We start from the raw sequence: 15,724 nt of genomic DNA on the forward strand, positions 1-15,724 counted from the left end.
TTCAGTTAGATCCTCGTAATTCAGAAACTCAGGACAGAGAATAATAGGATCACCAGTATTAAAGGGGTGATACTTGGGATGTTTTAAGAAAATTTTAAAATAACTATTTTTTAAAAATGTATCTCAACACATCTACACTCCTTCAACTCCTTTTGCAATTGGCTGCACCTAAACCATCACAACCAGCCCAGGCAACAGCCCTAGACCTCTACCTGTAGAACTACTGAGACGTACCTCCCACAGAATTGCAGATCACTACTAAATACACTCCGTCACGATAAAAGGTTCAACTTCTAAGCAACCATTTGCCTGCAATGGCAGAAGAGCTACATTCCCTGCAGCACGTGGTTACACAGATGAACAGACGGTTTATTTGCAATACTGAAGATGCCATAGGACTCAGTTTAATCAACAGGTCTAGCTGGGATCTTGGTTCTTGCTATAAAAACAAGCTCACAGGTAGAAAAGACAAAATCCAGGAAAAGTGGGCTGTTTGCAAGTTAGTGTATTGTTCCACGTTTCTCAAAACCTTGCAACTTCGTGTCTAAGATCTAAGCCACAGACAGGAGGGAAAGCACTTTATTTAAAAGATCATAGAGTCTGACAGTCGTTAGACAAACTGCTTCCAGACAAATTTACAGATCAGCAATCGGTTTGTGGGGCCAGAACGGGTATTTCTCCTTGTCCAGTTTGGTTTCAGGGAAGGCTTCATTCAAGTCTTCAAATGTCATCAGTTCAAAGGGAATCATGTTTCTGAGCTTCTGAAGCTTGAAGTGGGAGCAGAGACAAACACGTTACACATCACTTGTCAGCAAGAAAGAGCAAAGCACACACAAGTAAGAATAAGGTGTGTGCCAGGTTGGGTTAAAGAGAATATTCACTAAGCAAAGTCCAGACTTACTTGTTGCTCATACTGAGCAATACGAGCCTTGGAAGCCTGCACATATTCAGCAGCGCTCTTTGCCTGCAGGAAAGCAGAGGACATGATGAGTATGGTTATGATAAAGACAGCGACCTAGAGTGAACCTGCAACCCCGTGCTTTAAGTTGGCATTAAAATTTATCATTACGTTAGATTAGCCAACAGAATCTTGATCAAATCCCAAATAGTCACACACTCCCATGTGCAGAGATCCTTTTGGTTAGCCAAAAGCCAAGAGACATGCTCTAGCTCAGGCTGCCCTGGGCAGATGCACATACAGAACATCCCTTCCCTCCCACAGAGACAACCCCAGCATTAGGGAACAGTTTAAACACTTACAGCCTCCTGCTCTTGGGCATCAATTTTGGCAGTTTGGGTATCCACTGGCTCAGGAACCTTTAGTGCAGTGAACTGTAAAACAAAAGAGAAAAATTTTTATAGTTTGATTGAAAGAATCTTTCAAACCAAGGTCATTTTCCCTAGCAGGAGGGAAACATTCCTTCCTTTCTTCCCAGGATATGCTCACAACCGTGTAAGTCAATGACCTTTCTAAAACTGATCACTGCAGCTTGACTGTGTTCTTCGCAAGTAGCACTGCTCACCTGTGAGCTTAAAGCAATCTATCCTGTACTGCACACCACCACCAGGACACGTAATACTACGCACATTCATCACAGCACTGTAAGGAAGCAAGAAAGTCTAGTATCAAAGGCTCATCGTATCACAGGCTTATTTCCCCCAAGATAAAGTTCCCAGATCCATCTGAGGTCAGGGGGTCCCTCCCAGTCCTGGGAGGCCAATTTTCATAGTGCCAGTGACACCACGTGTCCTTCAGCAGAAGCCTCGCTCACACTTTTCAATTCCTGCTTATAAAGAGGATGGCAACCCCTGCAGGCATCCACGAGCCTTACACGTTCCACAGAGTGCTGAGCCACACTCGCCACCTTCTTCCATGAAGTGAGTTAGAGAAATACTTCAAACCTTGGCTTCAGGAGAGGCACTACCCAAATACACTCCTGCAGGCAAAGTAATTTATCAAGTTTTCTTTCGCCAGCTTTCTCACCGTACAGTGCCACAGGTTTCCTCCTGAAAGGCAGCACTGGAGTGACCCCTCCAGGTTAGTGACACCGATCTGCAGGATGCAAAGCTGGGCATCTGCTAGCTAAAACCAACCTCCTCTGCCGATTCTGGTGTTTTCCCCTTAATATTAAAGACATTCCTCATTTAAACCTCCAAAAAGCAATACCCAGCTGACAGAGGGACTGACCTTCTTCTGAAACTCATCCACCATGCCGGCTTTAGCAACAACAGCCTTGTAGTGAGCCCAGTCGATGGTCGGGGGTTTCTCTGGCAGGGCGGCCATCCTAAAGGGACGGAGGACAGCAGTCATGACCAGTGCTAGAAGTAACCTTGTGCTATCATTTCTCTCTGCCACAGTTACTTTCCAGAACGTCAACAAAACCTGCTAAGTTCAGTTTAAATATTTTCAGGCCTGTCACTAACAAGCAACGATGAACCATTTCTGCAAATCCCTCTGCCCTTGAAGCAGACTTGTTTCTGCAGACTAAGAAGAGCTCAGTCCTGCCCCACTTCAAACTACTATATAGCGTCTTTGGGTGCAGGCCTGTAAGAAAAGATGAGGCGGTTTTCACAATACTGAGCTAGAGGCAATCAGCAATATTAGCTGCAACAGCCAACATTTTTATCAAGCAGCGGCTACTGAGGGATTTGGGAAGACTCATGAATTGTACAGTATTTAACAGACTAACAAACCTTGCAAACTGTTCTGATCACACCAAATCAAGCTGCTTTCACAGAACTGCCTTTTTGCATTGCAGCTATCATTTTACTCGGGGGAGGATTAAGTGAAGACGATTTGCCAAAAAAACCCACCAGTTGCCTCGAAGGTGACCTGTTTTAATGCCTGCCAGGTCACTTGTGTGAGACCACGGTTACCGACACCAGCTCGACCCGGCACCCCGAAGGCTGAGGGGTTCAGCGGAGGACCTGAACCGCCCCACGGTGTCCTGGGCTGAGTGAGTGGTGGAGATTTTTGGTGGCAGGGGAGGGGGCTATCGGGGCAGGAGCCGGGCGGACACTCACCGGGCCGAAAGCACGTCGCTGCGGGTCTTCAGGGCGTTGAACATTGCTCTCTGGTTGGGGGGGACCCTCTCGGCGAAGGCGGCCCAGTCAATGGCCTTGATGGCAGCTCTGCGGCCCGCCATGCTCCCGGGCTGCGCCGGGAGAGGTGACACGGGTGGGTTATGCTGAGCGGGGGGGACACACACACACGGGGACACGGGGGTAGGCAGGGCCCAGCGACGGCGGGGCTGGGGGGAGAACGACTGCGGCCCGGGAACCCCGGTACCGAGGGCGGAGCACCCAAATCCACCCCGGCCTGTTCCCTCCCGCAGCCCCGAGCAACCCCGCACCCCCCGGCCTGGTTCCGCCCCCCCAACTCCGAGCAGCCACGCACCCCCCACCCCCAGCCCCGAGCGACCCTCGGCCCGGTTCCCACCCCCCCGCACCCCCCCCCCCCCCGCCCCGCCGCGTCCCCGCTCTCACCTTCACCGACCGCCACCGGACGCAGCCGCGGGCAGTGCCGGAATTCCCGCCCCCCCCCCCAATCAGAGCGCAGCCCCGCCGGAACAGCGTCACCCCCGGTCCCTGCCGGTGACGGCCGCGGCTGCCCCGGAAGCGGCGGCGGGGCGGGGCGGGGATGGCGGCGCCGGGTCGCTGAGCGGCACCGCCATGGCCGAGCTGGCGGCGGCAGCGGAGGGGCCGCCGCGGGGCCGCACGCCCAGTCCGGGCCCGGGGGGGGCCCCGGGGCCGCCCAGCCCCCGCGGGGCCGGAGCGGCGGCGGGTCCCGGCGCGGCGCTGTCCCCGCCCGGCGCCGCCGCCGCCGCCGCCGCCTCCTCGAAGTGGGTGCGCCTGAACGTGGGCGGCACGTACTTCGTGAGCACCCGGCAGACGCTGTGCCGGGAGCCCAAGTCTTTCTTGTGCCGCCTCTGCTGCCAGGACGGGCCCGAGCTCGGCTCCGACAAGGTGAGGCCGCGGCGGGGACCGGCCCCTTCCCCGCCCGGTGCCCCCAGGGCCAGCACCCCCCCGGCCCCGCCGCGCGGGATGGGTGACAGCCCCGGCTGCCGGTGCCCCCCCGGGGCCGGCACAGCACCCCCCGCCCCGGCCCCGCAGCACCCCCGCGGTCCCCGGGGCACGTGTCACACCGTCCCCTTCTCCCCCGTGTCCCCTCACGCGGCCGGGGAGTTGGCAGAGCCCCCAAAAACGGGGCGCGGAGCCAGCCCCCGCGGCGGTGACACCCCGGCACCGATGCCCTCCGCGGTGACGGGACTGACCCCGCGGAGCAAACCAGCTCCTCTCGCTGGTTATCGCGGAGAGGGAGCTGGAAAGAAGCTTTCCAAGAAACAGGAATTTTGATGGTTTCTCACCCTGAGCACGTATTACTATTTTCAAAAATACATTTCGCTTTGCTCTCATAGAAGATCACAGTGCGCGTTCCTTACGTGGGTGGGTAGTTTTGAGGGGATTGCAGTTGATCGCAAGGGTTTTGCAAACAGTTGTTCTTGCAATTGCAGTTTTTTCTATAGGATCCGCTGCACAAGATTTTGTAAAAATTTTGTGGGTAGGTCAGACTGAGAATTGCTCAGGTCTCTTGCCACTCTGTTCAGAGTTTAATCAAAAGATGATTCCTGGTTGTGATCAAAATAGCAGTCACAGGCATCAGAGAATAGAGGAGATGACATTTCAGAATGTTTTTTTCACAGCTTTTTATTGCCTGAGAGCAGATTGATTGGCAGGAGAAATGTTGCTTTAAAGTGATTTAGGGGAGTGATATGAAACTTCAGAGCTGGCTCAAGAAATGCTTTTGGTTGTGAATTGTTGTTTATTTGATGGCAATAGTTATTGTATTGCTAGAGACATGGCTGGGGCTTTGCAATGTGCATTTTCAGTAGTAGGAAGGAGAGAAAAAGAGCTACTTAAACCATCATACGCTGTTAGCCAGAACTGGAGATGCAATTTTCCCACAGAGTTTGCTAGTTAAACTAGTCTGAAAAACAAATCTAGACAGAACACAACTGCTACTTACGTTTTTTATTATTGCAGTGAAGAAAAACCGCTGACCCCTGCTTTTCTTTCTGGGTATATAAACCGTTCATCTAATTCAAAGCGTTTGCCAGCATTATTGAGCTGCAACATTTGTAGCTGAGTTCAGAAATTGAAAAAAAAAAATGTTGGTTTAAATGTGCAGTACACCTTTCACAGGCAAATGAATCCAAGTTCTCAAAGAGAAACTTCAATTTATTGTTTTCAACTGAAATGATTTTTTTTTTCCGGTACCACTTAACCATCCCCGCTTCACTCCTGTACACACTCAACAGGATGAGACAGGGGCGTATCTCATCGATAGAGACCCCACGTATTTTGGTCCAATACTGAACTACCTCCGACATGGGAAGCTCATCATAAACAAGGAGCTTGCAGAAGAAGGTAAGAGAAAAATACAGGGGAAGAACTGCAAACGCTGTTGGATAGCAGTATCCAAGAGCCCTCGTCAGAGACTTGCCTGAGTGTGTGGGGTTCCTGCCGTGGCGATGTGTGAGCAAGCCGCGTTTCCCAGTAGTGCTGTTAGTTTCTCAGAAGGATGCTCGTTAACAGGGATTAAATCATTAGATTCTGTATCTTCGTGAAAGCAGAAGCCTGCAGCTGATAACGCGACCCTTCACAGTTCTGCTTAGCTCAGAGGCTTCCGTTAGCAGAGCAAAAGATCTGCTAGCACATCTCCTCTCCCTCACAGACAGCAGTTCTCGACAAGCAGGCAGCTTTGGGGCTGTGCAAACAGAACAGAGATTGTACCATGAGGTTTCTGATAATCCCAGGGAAAGGGGAATAATCTTTCTTAAAGTTCCTCTAAATCACAAAAAGAGGTGACAGTTAATTGGTCATTTGCTTCCAGCTTGGGAGCGCGAGATCGGTGGCACGGTCTATTCAGCATTTGGGGATTTTCTCACATCTGTGCTAGATTTGGAGTCAGGAGCAGGTGTCACATCCTTGTAGCAGAGTCATCTTCATTCCGCCATGTGCAAAGTAACAGAATTTGTCTCTACTTTTGGTTCCTTTCTTAGGGGTACTGGAAGAAGCTGAGTTTTACAATATTGCATCTCTTGTGCGGCTGGTGAAGGAGCGGATACGGGATAACGAGAACAGAACCTCTCAAGTAATGCACAGGAATATTTGTATTATGAAGTCAGTCATTTTCTGTCGCACAGTAGAAGGACAAGTGTGGCCGTAGGCACTTCTAGTAGCAGTTCTTTGGTTTAGTAGTCATCTTTCACAGGGGGAATAAGTGCTTTTAGGTAGACCCAGGGCAATGCTAGGAAAGTATCCAGTATGGTTTTATAAGCACAGACCACTGAGTCATCTTGTTAGCATGGCAGGGAAAGGCAACGAACAGTTAAACAAGAGGGGCCAGGAACAAAGATGGGTAGTTATAAAGCAAAACATACCGCTTTGGTCAGTAAAGAATAGTTCAAACTGTTCCTTCTCTAAACCATTTTCTTCCCTTTATATCTGTCTTTCTGTGGCAATTTTTCCCATTGCTGCTCAGCTGATATTAACACACCCAGTAGATTCAATTTCAGAAGATAAATGCTTTTAAAAAGCAGTAAATGGCTTTGAAAGCCAAAGAAGTTTTGCTTTCACTGGCCCTTAGATGCCTAGATGGCTTTTAAGAGAAGCGTGCCAGCCGTATGTACGTGTTCTAGAATCGGGTGGATGGTCAGAAGGATGAAACCTCAGAAAGCCTGTGGGGTTCAAACTTCCTCAAATAACATGATGACAGAGCAGGAGAGGATTATTAATTTTCTAGCTCGATAGTAGTATAACAATTACTAATATCACGCTTATTTTTATTCTCCATGCTTTAGGGACCTGTGAAACATGTGTACAGAGTCCTGCAGTGCCAAGAGGAAGAGCTCACACAGATGGTGTCCACTATGTCCGACGGGTGGAAATTCGAACAGGTACCATTAACCAAAGAACGGCATAATCTCTTTGACAGCTGCATGTGGAATAAGCAGAGTTTGCAGTTGAATTACACTTGACACTGCTCTTCTCTTCTGAATAAGCAGTCTGAACTGAGCAGCAGTCCACTTATGTAAAATAGCTGACAGAGAAGGGCAGAGTTCACTCAAAGTGCCAAGAGAGATTTCATTTTCTTTCAGGACTTCTTGTATCCTTGTAAAATCTCAGAGCAATTCTTCCATTCCCCTGCATTTCATCACATATAGCAAGCCCCAGAACAGCGGTTTTATCCAGGAAAATTAATAGAGCTATGAAAAAACACAGCACGACTTTTCTGGAAGCTCAAAGTCATGACTCCTGCGTTTGCTAAAGAGGCGCTGAGTGACATGAGAAATATGCTTCCTGCAGATGCCTTTGTAATGCAGCCAGTTTCGGGGCTAGGTGTCACTGAAGCTGCATATGGCATTAGTTCCAGATTTGGTTTCTGGAATCAAATACAGTCCTTTTATTTAAGGGGATGGAGAATTGGAAACCAGCTGGCCTGCATGTTAATGCTATATTAAGAAACTGCAGAATAGGCTCTGTGAAATACAGCTCTGCTGTCTTCCCAATTAGTCCAGCTTCGGTACAAGTGGATGTTGTGGGAAATATGCTGACAGAAAGAGAGGCAAGCACTTTGCGTCACTTGTTCATATATATCTGTTCCATAACGCCTGAAAATTCCTGTTGCATAGCAGAGAGGCAGCCAAAAACTCTTGCCCCTGTGAGCTGCTAGTGAAATCTTGTGACCAAGTGCCACTAGCTTCTTTATGGAAATGCAGTTCTCCAACACGCAGGTTTTGCGGTCCAGAAATTTACTGAACAGAATTTGCCTTTCACACATGCATGTATACACCCCCAAACCCAAAAGGCTGTAGGCAGTGCCCTACCTGGCAATCTGTACCTTTACATCTTTCCTAGTTTTGCTTTTCTAATCTATAACGATAGGGTCAAGACACTAGTTACAAGCAAATGCTGGGGTGCTCCCTTCCAGTTCCCTCCCTCCCTCCCTCTGCCATCCACAACCTTTGTGCAAACCACTGAGATCCCAAACAGCTTCCTTCCTGTACACCACAGGCACCAGGAAAATTTCCTGCACGTCCCACACCAGCACGCTCCCAGCATCAGGAGCTGCTCCTGTCCTCCCCGGGACTCGCGTTCAGCTCAAACACTCCCCAGAGCTGCAAGCTGAAACAGGACAGACAGACAGACACACAGTGCTTTGGCCGGGGCTAGAGCCCAGGCAGCAGTACGGCCTCTCCAGCTGTGAGATGGTCCAGGCTGGGTCACAGAGCAGGAGCGTGGTGGTGGTGCAGCACAGGGTATGTCCCAGGCTGAAGCTGGCCCTGCTGGGAGCCACGCTGGAGCTGCAGCCTATTGCCAAGGTCTTTTCCTAGATGTGGCTTCTGTCCTCCCCCGGAACACACCACTTGGCACCCTGAGACGTGTTAGGAAAGGCAGTAACAGATCTGCACATGGGGACAAAGAGAGCCTAGTGCTAAATCTTAGCCTGGGTGCCAGTGACTGAACAGAGCAGACGTTCCCTTCGTGGGCTCTTTGGATCCAGTCGCTTCGTAGCATCAAAAAGACAGGTTCAGAAACCTGCAAGAAAGCCAGAAGTGGTAAAAGCTGTTGCAGCCTTATTGTCTGTCAGGTTTGGGTTCTCAGAGGAGCATGTGGCTTTTCAGGTTCTCTGCCTGGTACCATTCAGTCCTGCTTAAATTCAGGATGAAATAGAAATTTGCTATTTTAAACAGAAATCCATTCTCCTGTCAAACAGTTCAGTAGTCTAGAAAATTGCTGTCTTTTGATAAAGATACTTTGTGTTTGTTGACTAAATAGTGGTGTGTGGTACTGAAATATCCAAGAGCTTAAACAGTCAGGACAGGGAGCAGGAAAGCAAAAGCAAAAAAAAAAAATTTTTTTTTTTTTTTTGATCCTCTGTCTATCTTTTGCCCTCAGCACAAACATCAAAAGCTATTTAAAACAGGACCGGAGGTCAGTCAGTGCAACAGCCCCCCAAGTCGTCCTGCAGGTGCAGTGTAACCATACAGATAGTCATCTGTCTGGGAAGGCTGCTGACTGCATCTGTCTTATATATAAATACAGAGCTGTCTCTTCTAAAATCCATTAGGACATGAAAGTTAGGGTGCACACTGCATATTAAAGTTTCCTAGATATACACAGTTGATAAGATTCACGTTGCTTTCCACAGATTACTTGGATTTATTATCTGGAAAGCAGAACTGAGTTGTAAATGACAAATTAGCTCTGCACTCCAGGATGTCTTTTTAATGTAATAATGATAAATGAGACAGATGGGATTTCTTGGATCGAGTCCAGACCCCTCATCACAACAGGAATAGAATATAATCCCATTTATAGAGATACCAAACTCCATCTTGACAACAGCTATGTAAAGAATGGTGCCAGTTTGCCACATGTTCCCTAGCTGATCTAACATCTGTCTGTGGTAAAAGAATTACCTTTCCAGTTTTTACACATAAAAAGTCACAAGGCAAGTTGAGAGCTGAGTTCAACATGGTCTGGCCCAGGACATCTGCATTCCCTGACCCACATCTGAATTAGCTTGATATTGCAAAATCTGACTGTATTTCGTTTTTCTGCCCTCAGCAATTGGGAAGTGTTGGGTTGTGTCGAGCATTACGGTTTCAGGCTGGAATGTCTTCCCGGGGCTCCGGGTGCCAGTGGAGGTGCTCTGGAGCTCGGCTCTGTCCCTGCCTTCCGTGCACAGCGGCGAGCCTGGGACAGGGGCTGCGGGGAGCCGCGCCAGGTCCAGAACAGCTCTCACTGGACAGTTGTACCTCACACAGCAAGTGCAGGAAGAAAGCAAAAGCCAAGGCTTGCTGGTAGTTACCTTTGCTGTCTTCTGTTGCACAGCTGATCAGCATTGGATCTTCCTACAACTACGGAAATGAAGACCAGGCAGAATTCCTCTGTGTTGTGTCCAGGGAGCTCAACAATTCTACCAATGGCATTGTCAAGGAGCCAAGCGAGAAGGCAAAGGTAAGGCATCTGCTCAGATGTACTGACTTGAATTCCCCTACGCAAAGAAAAAGCTCTCCTTACCCTAGCAGATCCATAATTTGCCGAAGCAGTTCCAGGTACCAGCTTTCCTATTTCCTCTTGCATGCATGATCTTCCCCTCTTGGAAGATTTCATATTTTACTGTAGGACAAGAGCTAGGGCTCTTTGTACGTTTCAAATTAAGACAAAAAAGTTAGAGGAAAGAGATAGACTTGAAAAAGGAGGACAGCATAGCAAGGACCTGTGAGATCTGTCTCATTTTGTGGTTGAAGAATGTTGCAGGGAGAGGCAAGCTTTTTTTGCCTCTTTCAATCCATTCTTTTTTTTCCCCAGGATAGCCACAAAAGGCAACATCTTTAACTCCTGGCTGGCAGCTAAGCAGGATTTATAAAGAAGGGGCTCAGTCAGCTTTAACCAGCCTGTCATTTGTTACGGTAGCATAAAAGCCAGCAAGCTACTCTCACATTAGTCCATCTTTTGTTTCTCTGCAAAAAACAAGGACTCTGAACATGAACTTTTGTATCTAAACTTGCCCAAGCTACTGATAGAAACTCTCTTCTTTTTCAGATTCTTCAAGAGCGAGGATCCCGGATGTAATTCAAGTGTCCACTCCGTTAAAACTCCCAGATGTCAAAAGGGCAGTCTAGCTGGGCAGAGCATCTCTCCGCAGTGCAACCTTGCCCTTGTACAGTAACCAAGCTAATGCAAAGCAAAGCCGAGCCTGTCCTGCCAATGGCGAATAATTCTGGTCATAACCAAAGGCTTCCCTCTTACCCTGGAAACCAAGGAAGGAAAAGACTCTTCCAGTTGGATAGTCCTTTCCACAAGTATTTGTTTTATTTTCTTGGCCAGCGCTGTATTGAATTTTTCCAACAATGGCTGGGCTGGATTCCCAGTCGGAGCCTTTGTGAAGGTTGCTCAGGTCCACAGGCCCTTGTGTAATCCGTCCCACTTTCCACAGGCTGGCCTAGGTGGGAAGATCCATATTTGAGCTGTGCCATTTCTTGCACCCAGGTCTGCCACCAAAAAAGTGCAGGGACCTTGCAATGCTCCCCCTCCTGATCAGCCAGACCCCCCAGATCAGAACAGCAGGGCTTTAAAAGGAGGAACAAAACAACCACTACGAAAAAAACAACGCAGACTTTTCCATTTTTTGCTTTATATTTGTTCCTTGTTCAGTTCCTAAGAGCTGAGTTTAGATATTAAGGGAAGGGGAGTTGTGTGTACATCTAACGTGGGTCTTGCTGTTAACACTATTACATATGGGCTCCTGGCATTTTCCAAAGCCCGTTACTTCGCATGCATAAACACAGAGACCTGTGTTCACCCAGAATAGTGATACTGATAGTTCTGTCCTTTACACTTCTCTACTGAAGAGGAGCAGTGACATCTTCCCCTCCAGTACCCTGCCACGGCCATATCTTAGCCTGGTGCAAAGTCACAAGGTTAGGGACCTGTTGCTGCCAAGTTCAGCTTTGCCTTGTTTGTCTCCAGCAGCGTGGGCTCTCTGTCTCCTTCCTTCTTGCCAAGGGAGGACTTCGGGCAGAATTTCTTTTGTACTGTAGCAAGCAGGTAGGTTTGTTTTAACCCATGAGATCCTTTGCGGAGGAGATCCCCTATTTACATGCAGTGATTTATCTGCAGCCCCCTCATGTCCCCACCTTTAAGAGATCACCTCAAATTACAGAGGGGCATCACAGAGTTGGGGTGGGGGGGTTTGGTGAAAAGTTGCCAAACTGTTGTAATGTTTCTTGTCCAAAGTGATGTGTTTACTTCTGTGACTTTTTTTTTTTTCTTGGAATGCCTTGGATGGATGTGCAAAATGTTCGTTTGTGCCTCTCTTGAATTCTAATCTTAGCCAAACTGCAGTCACTGGTTCCCCTCTGTTAATCTGTGCCATCCCTAACCAAGGGCATGTCCCTCCTAGTCTGGTAAATGGGATTTCTTAGGAATTTGCTGCATGTTTTTCCCCTTTCATCCTGGCTTTGTTCTTTGTAGCCCGAGTGTCCAGGCTCTTGGGTCTTTTTGAGTCAAGCCCCAAACTGACATTAAACGCAAAGCTTCAGAGATGCTGGAATTCACAGGCATTGACAAACTCAGAGCAGATGTCTCTCAATAAGGTATCAGAAAATTCCTCACCTGGACTGTGGAGCTGAGCTCCTTTCTGGAGGACTTCAGCTACCTGTGGTCTCCTTAAAGTTTTGAGATAGAATTAGGCAGGTTTCCCATCGTATCCCTTGTTGCTGACATGGCCTTGCAGCAGCATTACCAACAGTCCAACAACCAGTTCAGCGAACAAGACGTGCAGCAAAGACACTGAGTGACACCACTGCACTCTCTGCCTCTTTTCAGTCCTGTACGTACTCTTGCCTGTCCTCTCCCATCTTGCTTTGCCAACGTACCTCCTCTGGTGGAGGCTTTGCCTCATTCTCAAGACAGACTGGTTAATTATCTGTGCTAGTTTAATCCTGGCACCAACAGACTGTGCCAAATGTCTTTGAATTCGTGTTGTGTCAGTTACAGGCTGCTGAAACACCGCTGGCTTACCATCGTGTTGAAGAACCCAGCTCCCCCCTTCCTTCCCTCCACCTTCCCTGTTTATAATGTGGTGAGATGGTATTGGTGTGATTAGACTGTATGCCTTGGCTGAGCCTAAATAACACTGTGATGTGTATAGATATCTCTCCTCTGTCAGTATCTTGTAGCCTCAGTCATTGTCCATCTGTGCTCACAGCTTAGAAGAAGCACATGTATGCAAGTTAGCAGCCTAAAAAGCCCTTCAACACTCTCATCTGTCTTCTTTCCCTTCCTCAGAGGAGGGAGTTTCTGAGAACTGGTCAAGAAATATGAAGCTAAAGGCAACAGGAACTGGTTGAGCTGCCTGTCACATCGATGCCAGCTGAGCATCTTGCTGTTCAAACCATGGAGCTCAAAGCAACACTAGTTGCAAAGGGAGATTTTTCTGTCCAGTATAGGTCAAGTAGATAAAAATGATACCTCCTTGCTTTTTTGTATCACCAAAAATGCCATATGTAGTAAAGCCCACCAGAGGATTGCCTGATGCAAGAGTGATGCCATTACTCTCCCCTCTGAGCCACAGAGAGCCTAAAAATTACCATTACCAGTTGAATGGAACAGCTGTTTAACTCACATGCACAGGAAAGACTATCAAAGTTGCATCTTGTTTTTTCCCCTCCACAGTGCTTTCTGCAGCAAGGACATGCCAGGGGGTTGAAGACTTCGGATTCAATTGCAGGGTCTGTAAGTTCAGTAGAACAAGTTTATGGTAGAAAACCAATCATTGGTACTGGACACTCCAGTTCTTGGGTGATATTTAGGACGAGGCATGAAGTCCATCCAGGGCAGGTACATTCCCAGTGGAGGATTTCTCCTTTCCCAACTACTAGGTCACCTTTACCCTGAGACCAAGGCTGGTCTCAGCATTACGCACCAGTTGCATCCGTTCTGTGCTCAAGACAGGGCTTTTCCTTCCATTGCCTTTCACTCAGTCACAACCATATCAAAACTAGTGCTGAATTAGGATGAAATTTGTCCCATTCACTCTGAAAAAGGTAGCAGGTTGTAAGTAGGGTAGGCAAGCAGCAGTAGATCTACTGGATATCCAAGAGTGTGCCTCTTGGGAAGGTGCACATTAAAGCATTAATCCTAGGAATGGAGAATATGACACTTTGTTTTTTTTAACCTTTCCCAGTGGCCTAAATTGTTCCATTATGGCAAGACTGGAAATAACCTCTTAAAGTGTCTTTGTTTCTGCACATTTTTAAAAAAATCGATTTTTCTCAGGGGTGACTGAGTGGGCTGAGGCAAAGGGGGCATGGTTCGCTGCAGGGCGATGGGACGGAGCAGCTCCCCAGTCCTGCAGCTGGGCCGTGGGCTCCTCCCCTCGCATTTGCCTGCAAACCCGGAGGTTTTGTACAGTTTGTCACGTGTCAGTGCCCTTTGCTACTGTTTCTCTTTGTTTATTAAATGTGTTTCAATAACAGTTGAGATGCTGTGATTAATTTTTTTTTCAATAAAGATTCTGAAATGGGTTTGAAAAGTTTGAACAAATGGTCTGCAGCCTGCTGCTTTCTCTGCATCTATTTGCCACCTTACCACACAAATACTGTGTTACAGGGAAAGAAACATGCAAATTGGGTACCTGCTTCTGGCTCCAATTCATTTATAACAATAATTTGCCAACAGGAGAATATAATTAAGATTTTGGAGTCCTAGGTTACTTTCAGAAAAAAGGCAAACTGAAGCATGTTTCTGATTTTCCATTATACAAAAGAATCTAAACTTCTACGTTTACTGTTTCCACTGACAACAGCAATCAAGTAGGACATTAATTCAAGCATTAAATGTGAGTCGCTAAGAAAGGAAAAGGATTTTTTGTCAACTTTAATTTGCTAAACCCCTACTCGACTGGACCAGCACACATGGCAGAAAGGTCTGACTGTTTCAGACAGCTTTGCCCCTTCCTCTGCCACAAAGGCCCCCACTGAACATCTGCAGAAGATTGCAAACGGCTCGCCACGTTCCACACAAGACCAAATATACAAGGTTCTTGCCATCACCAAGACAAAAAGGGAATGAACACGAGAAAAGTAACTGCAGTTTCTGATAGCTAGCTTCCCCTTGCACTCTGGGCCTGCAACTGGCTCTGGATGGGAGATCGCCCCGGGCATGTGGCATTAGCCCAGAAACCCCAGAGGATGGTTTAAATAGTTGCTCTATTACCTCCACCCCGAAAGCTGCCAGCCTGCCCTGCATTTGTGTCTTTAGCAAGACTGGTGGATTAGCTGAGATTGAGGTTCTTTCCTGTTTGCGGAGCACTGCAACTCAAATGCTTGAAACACAGAGGTTCCAACAGATGAGCAAACAGCAGGGAGGCAAAGAGGCAAACTAGATAGTCAAGCTTTGGTGATGCTGAAAGTTGGATAATGCTGACAATTCAGTCCCAACACAGGGGGAAAAGGAGGAGGAGCAAAGACATAAGCGAAGATTGGGAAAATTTGGATTAATTAAGTCTTACTTTTGACTACAAGTGGTTGCTGACCACTGTGGCCGCTCTGAAGGCTGCCCAGCAGGCACGCTGGCTCCCTCCATCCCCAGCATGACAGCAGCCTCAAAACAACTGAGCAGGGAGGGGGTTAACATGTCCCCAGACCAGCATTTAACACCAGTGCAGTAAAAGGAGACTCTCCCCCTATGGGGCCACACAGCAGGAACTCACTGGCAGAAACCATGGCTGAGCCCAGTCGCCACGTAGAATGGGCTGATTTAAGATGGTACTTTTCAAACGTCCTTGACCCATCCCCATATCTCCGTGCCAGACCTGACAGCAGGTCTGGGCTGCCAGTGAGCTTGCCCAAAGCAAAGCCATGCTCAAGTGCCAGCAGCATCTTGGGCAGAGACGGAAGCTGCAGGGCTGGCACTGCTGACGCCACATGCATAGTCAATCACATTGACAAGGTAGGACTTGTCTGCAGAAATTCAAATTACAGCTGGCATTTCAGGCCTGCAGCTATAACCTCCCTGCTCTCCCACTTTAGGACTGTCTTCTGAGGCCACATATGCTGGAAAAGCCTTTGTGCAGGACCTTTAACCAGCCCCGGGTCTGCCAGTAAGGCAGTTCCCCTAACCCAATGCAGTCCCACCATGCAGAAGACAC

General features: G+C 48.1%; 2 protein-coding genes across 3 annotated transcripts; one reads left to right on the forward strand and one right to left on the reverse strand.

Moving 5' to 3' along the window:
• Nucleotides 1-563: 563 nt before the first annotated feature.
• ATP5PD (ATP synthase peripheral stalk subunit d) lies at nt 564-3,561 on the reverse strand. 2 transcript variants are annotated; one of them, XM_033002368.2, is made up of 6 exons: nt 3,487-3,561; nt 3,025-3,155; nt 2,189-2,285; nt 1,261-1,332; nt 902-964; nt 564-767 (listed from the first exon to the last, which is right to left on the reverse strand). In XM_033002368.2, exons 2-6 carry the CDS (start codon nt 3,144-3,146, stop codon nt 636-638), a joined length of 486 nt encoding a protein of 161 aa, XP_032858259.1. In that variant the 5' UTR covers nt 3,147-3,155; nt 3,487-3,561; the 3' UTR covers nt 564-635. The 2 variants fall into 2 exon arrangements, with proteins under 2 accessions (XP_032858259.1, XP_032858260.1); XM_033002369.2 differs by having other exon boundaries at nt 3,025-3,188; nt 3,487-3,533.
• A 43-nt stretch (nt 3,562-3,604) lies between these two features.
• Nucleotides 3,605-14,050, forward strand: KCTD2 (potassium channel tetramerization domain containing 2). The gene is made up of 6 exons (XM_042802409.1): nt 3,605-3,966; nt 5,319-5,427; nt 6,063-6,154; nt 6,864-6,959; nt 9,901-10,026; nt 10,615-14,050. Exons 1-6 carry the CDS (start codon nt 3,673-3,675, stop codon nt 10,642-10,644), a joined length of 747 nt encoding a protein of 248 aa, XP_042658343.1. The 5' UTR covers nt 3,605-3,672; the 3' UTR covers nt 10,645-14,050.
• The last annotated feature ends 1,674 nt before the right edge of the window (nt 14,051-15,724 follow it).

This window comes from Tyto alba, unplaced genomic scaffold (assembly GCF_018691265.1).
Source record: "Tyto alba isolate M040663 unplaced genomic scaffold, T.alba_DEE_v4.0 Super-Scaffold_39, whole genome shotgun sequence".
Classification (NCBI taxonomy): Eukaryota; Metazoa; Chordata; class Aves; order Strigiformes; family Tytonidae; genus Tyto; species Tyto alba.

Excerpts from the sequence above, each read along its gene's own strand:
- ATP5PD (XM_033002368.2), bottom strand. The coding sequence starts at position 3,146 with ATGGCGGGCCGCAGAGCTGCCATCAAGGCCATTGACTGGGCCGCCTTC. Across the intron at positions 1,333-2,188 it reads TGGATGAGTTTCAGAAGAAG|TTCACTGCACTAAAGGTTCC; the intron begins GTCAGTCCCTCT and ends TTTGTTTTACAG. Across the intron at positions 965-1,260 it reads ATGCCCAAGAGCAGGAGGCT|GCAAAGAGCGCTGCTGAATA; the intron begins GTAAGTGTTTAA and ends GCTTTCCTGCAG.
- KCTD2 (XM_042802409.1), top strand. The coding sequence starts at position 3,673 with ATGGCCGAGCTGGCGGCGGCAGCGGAGGGGCCGCCGCGGGGCCGCACG. Across the intron at positions 3,967-5,318 it reads CCGAGCTCGGCTCCGACAAG|GATGAGACAGGGGCGTATCT; the intron begins GTGAGGCCGCGG and ends CACACTCAACAG. Across the intron at positions 5,428-6,062 it reads CAAGGAGCTTGCAGAAGAAG|GGGTACTGGAAGAAGCTGAG; the intron begins GTAAGAGAAAAA and ends TTCCTTTCTTAG.